This window comes from Aphidius gifuensis, linkage group LG1, assembly GCF_014905175.1.
Source record: "Aphidius gifuensis isolate YNYX2018 linkage group LG1, ASM1490517v1, whole genome shotgun sequence".
Classification (NCBI taxonomy): domain Eukaryota; kingdom Metazoa; phylum Arthropoda; class Insecta; order Hymenoptera; family Braconidae; genus Aphidius; species Aphidius gifuensis.
In genome coordinates this window covers 27424886-27438881 of record NC_057788.1, presented here as the reverse complement: position 1 = coordinate 27438881, position 13996 = coordinate 27424886, and the positions used below count along the sequence as shown (strand labels likewise).

General features: G+C 28.9%; 1 protein-coding gene and 2 non-coding genes across 3 annotated transcripts; all 3 read right to left on the bottom strand.

The window, feature by feature from the left end:
- Positions 1–566: 566 nt before the first annotated feature.
- On the bottom strand, positions 567–2283 carry LOC122859063 (odorant receptor 47b-like). Its single transcript, XM_044162413.1, has 6 exons — positions 2215–2283; positions 1845–2134; positions 1168–1790; positions 990–1094; positions 748–909; positions 567–680 (listed from the first exon to the last, which is right to left on the bottom strand). Exons 1-6 carry the CDS (start codon positions 2268–2270, stop codon positions 615–617), a joined length of 1302 nt encoding a protein of 433 aa, XP_044018348.1. The 5' UTR covers positions 2271–2283; the 3' UTR covers positions 567–614.
- A 499-nt stretch (positions 2284–2782) lies between these two features.
- Trnal-caa lies at positions 2783–2906 on the bottom strand. Its single transcript has 2 exons — positions 2869–2906; positions 2783–2827 (listed from the first exon to the last, which is right to left on the bottom strand). It is a non-coding gene; the product is annotated as a tRNA-Leu (tRNA).
- A 426-nt stretch (positions 2907–3332) lies between these two features.
- On the bottom strand, positions 3333–3424 carry Trnav-cac. The gene is given in 2 exon segments: positions 3333–3368; positions 3388–3424. It is a non-coding gene; the product is annotated as a tRNA-Val (tRNA).
- Between the last annotated feature and the right edge of the window lie 10572 nt (positions 3425–13996).

Here is a 13996-nt window from a genome sequence, read left to right as displayed (position 1 = left end):
AACTACAATGTTCCGGTGATAATAATAAAACACAAAATTTACCCTTTTTTAATCACATGACAATGGTTTTTTTTTTTTTTAATGTAATTTTAAAAGAACGTAAAAATAAAAAATATCACATGGCAATTGAAAACAAAAGTATTCTCTTTAGGCTTTATATAGATGTATAGAAAACTTGTCGAAATATGGAATTGTGGTGATAACACCTGTTACAACTTGACGAGAATAGAAATCCAGTTTTTTGGAAGGTTCCATAACCGTAAAACTGCGACGAGAATTTTATATACCGGTAGAACTAATAACCAGTTTATCCCAATGTCAATGTTCAATAATGTGATTGGTATCATTATCATCAAATTCCATTTAAATTTACCTGTAAAAAAATAAATATATATATCTATATATTTTTAATGGCAATTTAATGGTAGTGAAGAAATTTAAAATTAATATTAAATACCTTTTCAAAGTATAACTAAATTATATTATAGTTATTATTAAATTAATTTTTTAAATTAATTTAATTTGAGATGATTTTCAATTGATATTTTAAGTGGCAGAAGTTGCGACGAAAGAAAAAAAAAAGTTGTTTCTTTTCGATGAGGAAAATATTGAAATCACTGACGTTGCGCATCAGTTGCAGTTGTTAAAAGTGCAAAAAATTGATAAGAATTTCGTAAAATCTGTTTTGAAAAAAAAATCGTCATGTCGTTATTTTAAATTTTTTATGAAAAAATATTTGAACGTTACCCCAGTAAAAGTCGTCATTGACATTGTATAAAATTTTCCAGCCTTAAGTTGAAGAGGTTTTTTTGTTCGTATCAAAGGAATAGTCATTAGTGTTCTTATGGATGGATCACTTATTTGCTTTTCCCATCCTGAGAGCCACTGACTCTCAAACAAAATTGTGCTCTAAAAATAAATTTATGGAAGTTCAAGTAGAGTAATGAGTATTTAAAACCCTTCATGCATATATAATTGTAATAGTTAACCTCGTAGCTTATTTCATTTCCAATCCAACACCAGTTTGCTAGTTGAGAAAATGCTGCACCGAGATAAACAGCAAATTTCATAAGGCTCGTTTTAGAGGTTGATCCCTAGAGAAATTTAAGAAATAATTTAAATTTTAATCGTTAATTTAATTTTTATTCGAAAAAATTTATGACTCACTAAAACAGCTTGAAAACCAGTAAGGCAAATCATGGAAAAACTTGCGAATAACTGCATGAGCATACTGGAACCGAAAATTGCGTTTAAATCATCAACAGCATGGATTATGTCTTGATGATTTTGCAGACAAGTTTTAAATCTTAATTGATAAGAATCTTCAAAATTATTTACTTCATCAAGCTTTATCGGTATAAATGATCGTATCTTTTGATGTTCATCGGTGATTTGATAAATACTTGTATTTTTAAGAAACTCGAAAGTAGCATCGGTCGAATAAAATGCCCCCCTGTCGTGTTGTTTACTGTCACACATTCGAAAATTAGAAGTTAAAATTTTCATTCGAAAATTAATCCATCGGCCCATTTCCGTAACCATAGAATCCATGCAAACAATTAGAAATAGTCCATAACAAATTGCTGCTGATTGTAAAAAATATCCAATTTCATGTTTTGGTGATATTTTTGTATTAAATGGAAATGCAGATCTTATTGGAAGCTCTCCATCTTGTCTTGGCACCAAAACAAGTAATGCAAAAGCAAGGAATATTGCTAATCCAATAAAAAAATAAAATAATAATTGTTCTAAAAAATTTGAAATCCTCAAACGGCTACGTACTCCTGAATCTAAAATCGAAAAAATAGCTTACATTCAATTCTCAAAAATTAGTCTCGACTTACCAGACGATTTAGCAATTATATCTATTGGTTGATAGACTTTTTCGACAAGTTGATTTATTTTTTCTTGTTTATCATTGAATATATATATTTTGAATAATATGACCATCATTCCAGCAAGATAACAGCCATCATCGGTAACGATTAAGAGATCATTAAAATTAATAATCAAATCTGCAGTCAGTGTTCCGATAAAAATTAACACAAAGCTCAAAACGACTTTGTTGTAGACGTAATAAAGAATTTTGACATAAGCCGGTAGCGTAGGATTGAGGCTCCAGAATCCACATAGTCTTGAATAAATAGAAAAAATTGAATGTCTTCAATCGGAAGCAAGTTTGATACTTCCTATTTTTTTTTTTTCTGTTTTTACCGCAGACCGTCGATTTGCATGTTCAGTATTTTCCGATGTAGAAATTGTTTCACCATTTTTCAATAAATAGTCTTTGTTATCACAAAAACTCTGAAAGGTGAGAAGGCGTGCCCACACGCAAAGTCAATGTTTCCCCTCCATTTGAATATATGATTTGAATGATATTCCACGGACTTATAAATGTTGTATTACATCATGTATGCAACGGGCACTTTAATGCAACCGCGTATAAGTAACAGCTGGCATTCTCCCGACAATTTATAACACTTTTTTTTCACACCTTTATTTCTTTACAATATTTGATGATAAATGGTACCTGTTGTATTATCACATATTTTTTATTCAGGGATACTCGTCATGCACGTGCTATTTTTTATTACCTTGCTTTTCTAGGAAAAACGGAAATACCAAAATAAAAATATATGAATTTTTTAAAACATAACTCTTATATTCCATTACTCATGTAGTTATGTGCAAAGTGAATATAAGTAGTCAAATATCGATTTCAACAAACTACCGGGGTAATTTAAAAAAAAATTAAAGTTTTATCGATATAATGAAAAAAAAATGTCAGAAGTGGGATTCGAACCCACGCCCTCATTGAGGACCAGAAGCCCCAATATACCCCGGTTTTGAACCGAGAAGGTTAATGACCTTGAGTCTGGCGCCTTAGACCGCTCGGCCATCCTGACAATTGATGATGACAATCCAATTGAATTATAAGTACAGTGAGAAAAAATTTTTGTTAGGTAAGAAATTTTAGAAGATATATGAAATGTACGTTGTAGACATAGATAGACTTAAATTGCTGTAGCAGTCAATATGTTGAACATATGTATAATTTATATGCCAAATGGATTGCTAAGTTACCAACAATAATAAACAGAGTTTCCTTTTTATCAGCTGTATCTTATGTCGATAAATTAGCTTTCGGGTAAATCCTTTGTTTCGGTAACAGCTATATGCAAAAATGCAAAAAAATCAATACCTCCAAAGTCCAATTCAATGATTGCATTAGAGAATAATTCAAATAATGATTTTGTTAATTAAAAAAAAATATTATTGAGTATATAATATTTTCAATACTGTTGATTATTGATAGCAATAAAAAAAAACCCTGTTTCCGCCCGGGTTCGAACCGGAGACCTTGCGCGGATTCAATAGAAAAAAGATTGTGAAGCGCACGTGATAACCACTACACTACGGAAACACATTGGTACTTTCTGGAAAAATTTATTGGTAGACATAACATGTATCAAAGAAATTGACTGTCGAAAATTTATCTCCTAAGACTTGTGATATTTTGAGTATTCATAGAATTTTGAAAAGTAAGCGAACGGAAAGCTTCTTCAGCAATTGCATTCAAGGAATTTCGCGTGATCGATTTGCAAACCGTGAGACTATCTAATAAAATACTTTGCTCGATAAATTGAAGCTGACCCAAGTTAAAATTCAAATAAAGTAGTGATTTTTGATTAAACAGATGCATGTCATAAAATTTCTGCGAATCTCCCATGCTCTATACGCAACAATGATTTTAAAGATCTCAGACTTAAACAGAGCAGTAGTCATTTTGTGTGTAATTGAGCGAATCATATTGTGGTATTTATGCTGTGAAACTTTTTTAAAAAAAATTTAAATTCATGGTTTGGTCAAGCAAATAATTATTCATTTATTTAAAAACTGTTCAGTGAATATCGAAGATAGCATTCAATGTTTCCTGCTTTTGCTATCTGCGATAGCCTTGCTTTACGTTCGATAGCAAGCCGACCATGTTATTCACTACCAATAATTCCAGATAAAATACCGGTAAAGTAGAAACTATCATTTAAATTGAAATTTCAAAATTGAATTTTTCTATTTTTCAAGTTTTAATGTCATTGTCTCGTAGAAAAATTATTTCGACTGTGATATAAAATTTATGACTGAATTTTGACGATATCGTATGTTGATAAAAGATGTACCATGTCAGGTTCTTCAGAGAGCCTTGTTCTCAGCACTTGGTTACCCAGGTTCTGAGACAGATAACTTTAAATTCCGATCTTTCCTTCCTTTTATAATACATGTATATCTAAATATATGTTCATATAGTTAAAAAAGATAAGAAGAAAATATAAAGTGACTTAAGTTGGCATGATAGCCCTGGGCTGTTTAAAAGACACTTCCACTTTAATTATTCTAAAAAAGGTGCTCTTGCGATATTGCGATATTATCATATTGCCAGACCTGCTAAACGACGTTCACGAAAAACTTTTATAGGTGAAACTTTTATTCGTGTACAACATAATAAAAATAAAAATACTAAATATTTTTAATTTTTTTCATCAAAAAGTTTAAATATAAAATTACTAGTTGTCTAATCATAAAAAAAAATCTTAAATAAATATAATATTATTGCGTGATAATAAATTTTTAAATTATTATAATAATTATAATATATAGTTAAATAAAATATCTGTTTGTGAATTTGATCCTTTGTTTGTGATAAAAGTCGAAAAAGAAAAGAATATAAAAAACAAAAAAAAAAAATTATAATCAGTAATCAAATTTATTAGATTCTATTGTCTTGAGTAGGGAAAAATGAGAGAAGGTGGAAAAATAAAAATAAAAAAAAATTCTTTTCCAATTTTATGGTGTGGAAAGACGATATAATAAGGAGGGCCTTTAGGCAGTGCGAGTAACGAGGGAATAAGAATAGCTAAGAGGACCATAGATTGGGGACGAGTAGAAAACGCGTGCACAGGTTTTTATTCCTTGGGCTCTGTCGGGTGTAAGAGCACAAGATTTACTGGACCCCACTGAGCTGGTGGTCCGCATGAAAACTTTGAAAATAGGAAGAATGAGGTACAACTCCTCTGACTTTACGAAAAACATTAAAGCAATATAAACGCGTCTTAACGGCGGTCGAAAATTCACGTCTCATTTTAATTGCTTTTTCTTTTCATAGTGGATTCATTTTTCATTTTTTTTTTTTACTTGGTGTTATTTATTTATTTATTTATTTTTTATTTGAAATCGTGAATAAAAGTTGAAATAAAAAAATGATAAATTATCATTAACCGCATAAAAGTTTTGAAATAAATAGAATGATAATTTTTTTTTGATGGTCAAATAATTTTATTTTACTTGAGATATACTTATATTTTGTGAAGCTCAAAATCGATTTGAGATAGGTGACAAGAAATCTGTTGACTCAGGAGGATAGGGGGCTTGTAATAAAAATAAATATCCTAGGGAGTGTGCTTGGGGGCCCAGGGATGGTGAATAAGTATGAGGAAAAAGGATCGTATATATATATGAGAAAAAGAAAACGCAAAGGGGCTGCAATGTGTCGTATCTAACCCGTATCTATACATTTTTTTTTTTTGTTTTTTTTCTTTTTCCATATAACGATATATAATACCTACATATTTTCGAATAAAGCATTTTTTTTTTCTTCAAATCCCATATGCTGAATCATTCGACGTAAACTTTAAATCTTCCATAACCAAGATGAAACTTTTTGTCTTTGTCGATTGAAGGCTGAAATTTTTCTGCAGCCCATGAATTTATTTAATTAATTTATTTAATAATTAATTTTTTTTTTTTTTTTATTTACCTTATCGATTGTCATAATAACCGAGCTATGTTAATGATGTTTTTTTGAGTATACAAAATAAAGATATGTGCTTTAAAAGTCTATACAATTTTTCACAAGTGAAGGATATAAAAAAAATAATAAACATACAAATAAATAACAATACGTAAAACTGACATGTGTACAGTTGTCGTGTTTATAAAATTGATCGATGAGTCAACAAAAACGACAATTACTCTGTTTAAAAAACAAATATAATAAACAAAAAAGAAAAAAGCAATTTAAACGGGCATAATGTCTTTAGTGAGTAAACAAGTGAATGAGTTTAAAAAAAATAAATAATGAAAAGGATAGATAGTGATTCAGCACTATATTTGTGTATGTGCAATTGACATTTTCATGGTCAGTTTTTTTTAGACTCTCGGTGAAAATGAAAGTGATGTAGAATTATCGATTACTCTTGAAACATTTTGGACATGAGAACGACCACTTTGTTCGCCCTTCACCACCGACCCTCAGTTTATTTATGTATTATTTTTTTGTTTCTATACACTATTGATAAATATCCAACTATTTGAACGTGCGACATGGTAAAAAAAAAAAAACAAATGTGGTGCGAAAAAAGGTAGTAGGCGGAATAAACGAGTGGGGTCGCGAGAACTGCCTCGCAAGATGTTGCAATGCCCATTACAGCCCCCGGGCTAGGTTCTTCACCAAATAAAAAAATAAAAAATAAAAAAAAATATAGTTCTATACAATATATAGTCAATGGTTTTTATGTTTATGGATATACAGTTTGTATGCGTGCAAAATTTCGCATCTGGCAAACAACCCATATGGGTGAACCATCATTGGCGATGTTGAAAAAAAATTCAAAAACGATATGCGAATACATAATAGTTGGATTGTATTTTATTTTTTTTTTTTACATTTAAAATCAAAGAATTTATACTTTTACAAGTTTGGGGACCTTTGAAGAGTGAATGGAGCATAATAAAATGCTGTTTCGTGTATAGATGAAATAAAAATTGCCTGGCTTACGAAAACTACTCACCCTTTGCAGTACATCCGGGCTCCATTACTGATTTCTGGTCTTTTCCAGTCATCCGAATCCATTCGAATCAGTAAAAGATTTGTGAGATTTTACTTTCCAATATTTTTATTTATTTATTTTTTTGTTTAACCCTCATTTTATAGTTTTCTTTTTTTATTTTTTGTCTTCATTTAAAACGTGCGGAAGGAGGGAATTAAGAGAAAAAAAAATATTGAAATCTGACGAGTCTTCAGGATAATAAAGTACTGTCGGAAGTCCAATCACAAGAGTCCTGTCATCATATTGCCAGTGCAAGGGGAAAGGTGGTGCGCGATGAGAATATCGAAGGGACGTGATTTTTATATTCTTGAACATTTTTATTCTCTTCAAATCGAGGGATGCAAAAAATATATAAAAAAAAAAAAAGTGTTGATGAATATATATATATAGAAACAAGTTGCTTTGATCCCTTGATTTCTAGACTCTTAGTTAACGCAATGCTGAGATTTTCATTTTTCCAGCTGTCTCACTCTTCACCCTCGCTCGCGCCCAATCTAATTCAATTTTTTTTATACAGATGACATATAATCCCTTTATATATTTTTATTAACAGCTGTGTTGTAAAATAGATGAAAAATATAAATTTTAAATAATTATAAAATATACCTCTCTTAATTAAATATTAATAATAAACAACAATTGATTGTATGTAAATTAAATAAGTATATATTTTGAATAGAGAAAATTTTCATTAATTTTTCATCATTGAATTTTCCATTTAAGACGACTTAAGAGAAAATACATTAACACCCCTTTTTTGTTTATAAGAGACGTGAAGGATTTTTGAAAGTACAAAGTTGTGAGTGATAAAAGAGCACAGAATTTGTGTTGAATTTTCTTCAATGTTGAAAATACTTGATTTTTTATATTATTTTTCTTATTTAATTTTTCACACCAACATCTTTCCTAACAAAACAAATGACCTTTGGATCCGCAACATCTGTTTACCTCACCTCTTTCCATTATGATTTTAATTAATTAACCATCGTTAAGCCAAGACTTTTGAGTAGCCTACTACTAACATTTATTATTTTTTATTTTTCCACAAAAATCAAGATGTTATAAATTAATTTATATATATACCACAAAATATAATGTAAATTTTAAAATATAAAAAATTAAAAATCAATGTCAAGAAAAAATATTTTCATTATAATTTTGCCAGCAGAGACTCAAAAGTTTACTACACAAATATATAAAAGGGGTTTTGTAGAAGATGCGATAGTATATAGATAGAAATTGTGGAAAGAGAATAGAGTTTTGCAAAACGAGTTGGCGACTTTTAGGAAGCGTATAATTAATTTCCCGTGTCACTCTTCTATACTTCTCTTCCTCTTCATTTATATCCACCAGTATAGGATCGTTTTGTTTCCCTTGGTTTGAAATCCCCGACGACAATATTGCTGGCCATTTGGTTCGACATTGCAACCTGAGAGGTTTTCTCTCCCTCTGCCAAGCCACTGCCAAGTGAAAGGGGTGACTTTGGTAAAAGCAACCTATCCTATCTGCGAATACCAACCCGTCAATATCAGCCAATGTAATTAAACATAACAGATCAACATTCAGAACATAATTTTTTTTTATTTTTATCTACATGTGTATATTTTATGCGTATATTTTTTTATTTTGAGTTTACGTATATTGGTTTTACGAGCTTTTCACAAGTCTATATATGATAAAAGAAAAATAAATAAATAAAAATATATATGTTGAAACAAAAAACAAATAATCGAAGGGGTTTATACGAGTATATGCATATATCGTCACATTCAATGATCAGCTTTTTATTTTTTTCTTCTACTATACCCACCGCACTTTTGCTTGCAATTTCACCGGCAATAACGAGCAACCGGTTAATTGGATAAATGTCCGATGAACAGTAGTCTGAATATGGTCAGTTTCACTGTCTCCGTAATACTTTTGTCTCTTTCTCTCCCTCTGCTATTTGTTGTTTTTTTTTTTTTTTTTTGTTTCACCCTAGTTCTCTCTGGGAATCGTTAAAACCCCCTTCGACTCAATTCCGTTCGTGTCCTTATATCAACGACTCCACCGGTATATATATACACACAATCGTTTTCATTTAATTTATTGGAAACGACGAATCATGTTTATGTCTCTTTTTCACTGAACTTTATATCAACCCCAACTAATATAATATATCTTCTTTTATAATATTTAATTTTTTTTTTTTTTTTTTTTTACAATTAATTTGTAAATTCTGATATTGAACATCTATTTCGTTTGATAAACCAATATATGTATTGAGTTTAGAAATAAATTTAAAAAATTTTTATTAAATGAAAATTAAATATTTTTATTATTTTTATATATTATATTTTATTTATATTTAATTATTTGAAAAGGGAGACATTTAAATGTAGATTAGAAGAGGCTTAATGTTGCTCGAATGTTTGAGACATTTGTACGAAAAGACATTCGATATATGTATGTGAATATGGGTGAGACAAATAAGACAGCCGTTTTCTAATTGCTTCTCGTAAATCAGTGACAACACCTGCATTACTCAAGTAAAGTGTTTATCCTTCGTTTGCATGGTGAATAGGGCTGATGAATTGAGTTTAATTACACACGATACCATAAATTAATTACGAGATTGCTATTTAATGAGAAATCTATTGACTTTTAAAATAATCAATGTGTTGTTTTTTTTATTAAATATACCCCAAGAAATAAAGATTTTTTTTTCTTTTTATTTTATCAATAAAAAATACTGATAACAATTTAAATAATAAAATATAAATAAACAATAAAATAAGTAAATGACTTTTAATGTCACAAATATTATAAAGCTCTCGACAAATATTTTTCTGGCTTTTTTTTTTTTTATTTTTTACATAAATATAAGAAGCTTCGTAGTAGAATGAAAAGTACTACAGTCGTTAGTACTTTTATTTTATTTCATTTTTTCTCTTTCTTATATAGCATTTGTGTTTTTTTTTTTTTTTTTACAAAATGAAATAAGAATCGTAAAATGATAAAAAAAAAAAAAAGGTGGAAGTGTTTCAGGGTCGTAATTCGTAGATGAAAAACTGAGAGAGACTTTTTGACGTCTTGGTTTTCATAAAATTCAAAATACTGTATACAGGAAAAAAAAAAAAAAATTATATGTATGTATATGAATGGTCTTATTCTGATTATAACGTGGAATACAATTCACTCTTGAATTTTTTATTTTGTTTTATTTATTTTTTTTTGTAGAAGTTTATAAATTCGGTAAAAAATACACTAGTGAAACAGAAAAAAAAAATAAAACGATGAAAAGGGCAGAAAAAATAGAAATAAAGGAGAAGAGGTACTACCCTCAGGCCAATAATATACCGAGAACCTTTATTTTATTTAAGCATCCCCAGTTTTTCATTACGTTCATTTTCATTCCTCGCGTCTTTTACCTCTTCCTCGGCCCTTTTTTTTATTTTTGCTCTGCTCTTGCCAAGTAATGCAGCCACCTTAGTTTTCCAAATAGATTATTTACCTCTTGGAACAAAATACCTACTCTTTTTTTGCCTTTAAGACAAACACCAAACTTTTATTTCCATCTGTATCGAGACGGAAGATTTCAACAAAATAAGTATTCGCTCGATTTCCTTTGGATGAACTGTCCCGTTATGTAACTGTAAAAAAAAAAAACAAATAAAAATAAAGCCAAAAGTTGTATTTTTGTTTTTATGAGACTATCGAAAAACTTTTTCACTATCGAAAAATGAGATTTTTCTTTACAACAAATTGCACATTTTAGAAATAAATTTAGAAAATTTTAAATGTTACTCAGTATATGTAGGACTGCTAATATTTTAGAATATAATTTTTTTAATTTTATCTAATTTTATTAATTATAATATTTCAATAATTTTCTAAAGTTTTACCACTAAAATATATTCGTTGAAAAAAAAAAAAAAAAAGAATAACCCAATTTTTTCATTTTTATTTTAATAGAATGAAAAAAAAAATGAGATTTAATAAAAACAAAAATATATGTACATAAAAAAAAAAAAAAAAAAATTGTTGGTATATTAACACCTCGGTAAAAAGTTATTGTCGAGGCCAGATCGTAATCTGTTGGTTATTCTCGAGGGACTTTGGGCGTCGATAGACGATACGAGAAACGAGGAGGAGCCAAAAGCTCAAAAAAAGGTCGCTTAAACACGGCAGCAACGAGGCAATAAGCGAGTCTACGGATATAGTGAGTTTAAGGGTGAAAATACCGATAGAGTATGAGGGTTATGCTGTTAGACCACACGGAAAACCACCCCTGGTCAGCACAAACTCTTCAGCAAAAACATTCGTGTGCCATTTTTGCTTCTATATACTATATATATATTTTCTTTTTAACTTTTTTTTGTTATTAATTCATATTTTTTTTTATTGTCATTGCAGTGCTCTTTTGTTATATACAGCTAATAATACGAGCTCAGGTTAATTTCAATTATATTGATAATAAAATTCTATAAAGAATGAAAATAACCTTCCGTTTTAAATATTAAATATTTTTCTTTTATATATAGCAAGAAAAAAGTCGTCGATACATGCGTTTTGTCATTATGAATTCATCACCATTATAATCTGTTATTTATGATTAAAAAAAAAAATTAATAACGTCAGTATATGGACGTCCTCTTTATAATAATAAAAATATTTCTTTTTCTGTCTGACATTTAAGTATAATATAGCTTACGAAGTAATTTTAATTATCTTTATTTCAATACCAAAACTTTTTAGTTATATATTCTGCATTTATATTTAGACACATAAGAACGTAGTTATCAATTGATTTTTATTTTTATAGCTAGGTATATGTATTTAATAAAATATTTATATATGAGTTCAAATAAACGTTTTTCACATGAGTTGAGTTTATGATGAAGAATAAGTAAATTAAAAGGATGTAAATGTGAATAAACACAGTAAGAGTTGAATGGTATGAGGATGGCTATCCGGGGGCATTCACTTTGTACAAGATCAAGTCCTTGGATCCTTTTAGCAATATTCAAAGGGCAAAAAAATACAAAAAAAAAACCATTAAAATTTTGAGGTGCAGTGTATTTTGTGTATGTATGTTTTTGTGAAAATAAAAATCTATGTAAATAAAAGTTACAAGTAAATTATATACTTGTTATTATTTAACATAAATTTTTTCGACCTAAAAATTATTCTTAAAAATATATTGATAAATGTTACATTAATAAATATATTTTTATTAAAAAAATTTGATGGTTTTTCATTGAATGAAAATTTATATAATATATTTTATTTTTAATAGACAATAAAAGTTTAAAATCTTGAGGGTGTAATGAGTTGTCTCTAACAGTTAGTTTAGCCTCAAATGTTACTTGGCAATTAAGGAAGAATTGCATGTAACAGCTGAGCATTAATACAAGAGAATATGCCAAAACGAACCCTTCATTTACTCGACCATTTAGAGAATTTTAGACGGTCATCATGCCTCTTTAGCCCTACTTATCCCTTAAAACCAACCATTCAATATATACACACTGTGATTTTAAACATTTGTGTTTGTGCATAAACCAATTCACATATACAACTTATACAAAAGAAATTATCAAGAATCAAAATATCCAAAGTGTCGTTTCTTATCGACTCTTGAATTATCATGATATTCCAATGTATACTAAAATAGTATTCAACATTTCTTCCCTTTTTTTTTTCTTTCTTTTTCTCGGACTTATCTTGAGTCTTTAGTTAAGCTTCTTGTGCTCAAAGTAACTACCGAGATATCGACTCTGCATATGTATCAACTATCTCGATACTTGTGATAGCAAAAAAATAAAATAAAATAAATAAAAAAGCACCATTTTATGTGTCAGCATCTTATGTACATTTAACTATTATTTTTTTATTTATTGTTTTTTTAATTAATTCGTCAATTAAATATTTCAGTCGTTAAAATTTTTTTGATTGATGAATATATTTAAATGATTACTTGTGTTTGTATATGGGTAGAGGGTTTTCGGTCAGTAGTGTATAATCGAAGGAAATATCCGTATTGGTAAACAAACGCGGGTCGTTAAAGCATCAGTTTAACCGATGACCGTATTTTAGGATAGTTTAAGTAAGAAATTGAGAGTGATGTGGAAGGTAGAGGTGGAGGTATATATATACGGATCATGATGTTTAGGAGGGTTGTTTACGGCTTGCTTTCTCTTGCACGGGTCTATGGTCAATAAGATTTCTAACCGCTTATACGGATTTCTATATATCGATGCCGATACACATATATATACAATAAATGGCTGTTCATCCCCTGTGGCCAAGATATTCGCTGACGGGGCAAAATACTCATCCCTTCACGGAACTTGGCGATAAAGAAACAGCAAAAATAATATAAAAAAAAAATCTGAAACATCAGTGCCAACCGACCAAACATGATTATTTATTTCTTTTTGTTCATTTTTTTATTTTTTATTTTTATTGTATAATGAAGGAAAATTGATGTAAAATTAAATGAAAAAAGAAAAAAAAAATTACGAAAATAATCAAATGAGTTAATTTATTTTGTGAGGAAAAATTTTTAGTTATTTTTTGAAAAATAATAAACAAATCACTTTTGTCGATGTATAAAGTTATTTTGAAAATACGATAATGCTCACTCACCGTCATCTACATCAGAGGGGGGTGTATATATGCGTACATTTCTCTGTATATATAAAAAAAATAAAATAATAATACAGGGATGAGGTATGGTGCGTGGCAGACAAGCAAGTAAAACTGGCTGTTCGTTGGTGCGAGTCGAACTGAGAGTAGAACATTTGCATGTGGCGATCGTTGATGTGGAAACTATATGCCCTTGTCTCTTCTATATTTTGTATATCTCTTCGTTTTCCATATCTTGTGAAAACTACTGTACCAAAATTATGATATTCATCTTAAATATATTCTATCTATATTTGACTAAATTTTTTTTCTTTTTCCTTTTACATTTGTTTTTTAAAATTATAAAAAGTATTTTTATTTATTATTTTTTTATTATTTTTTGTAGTTTTAAAAACTTTAAAGTGAATTGAAAATTACGAAAATGAACGTAGTCGCCTTAGTTACTTAAGGATGAGGGGGTAAAAAGACTTAACGAATATAGA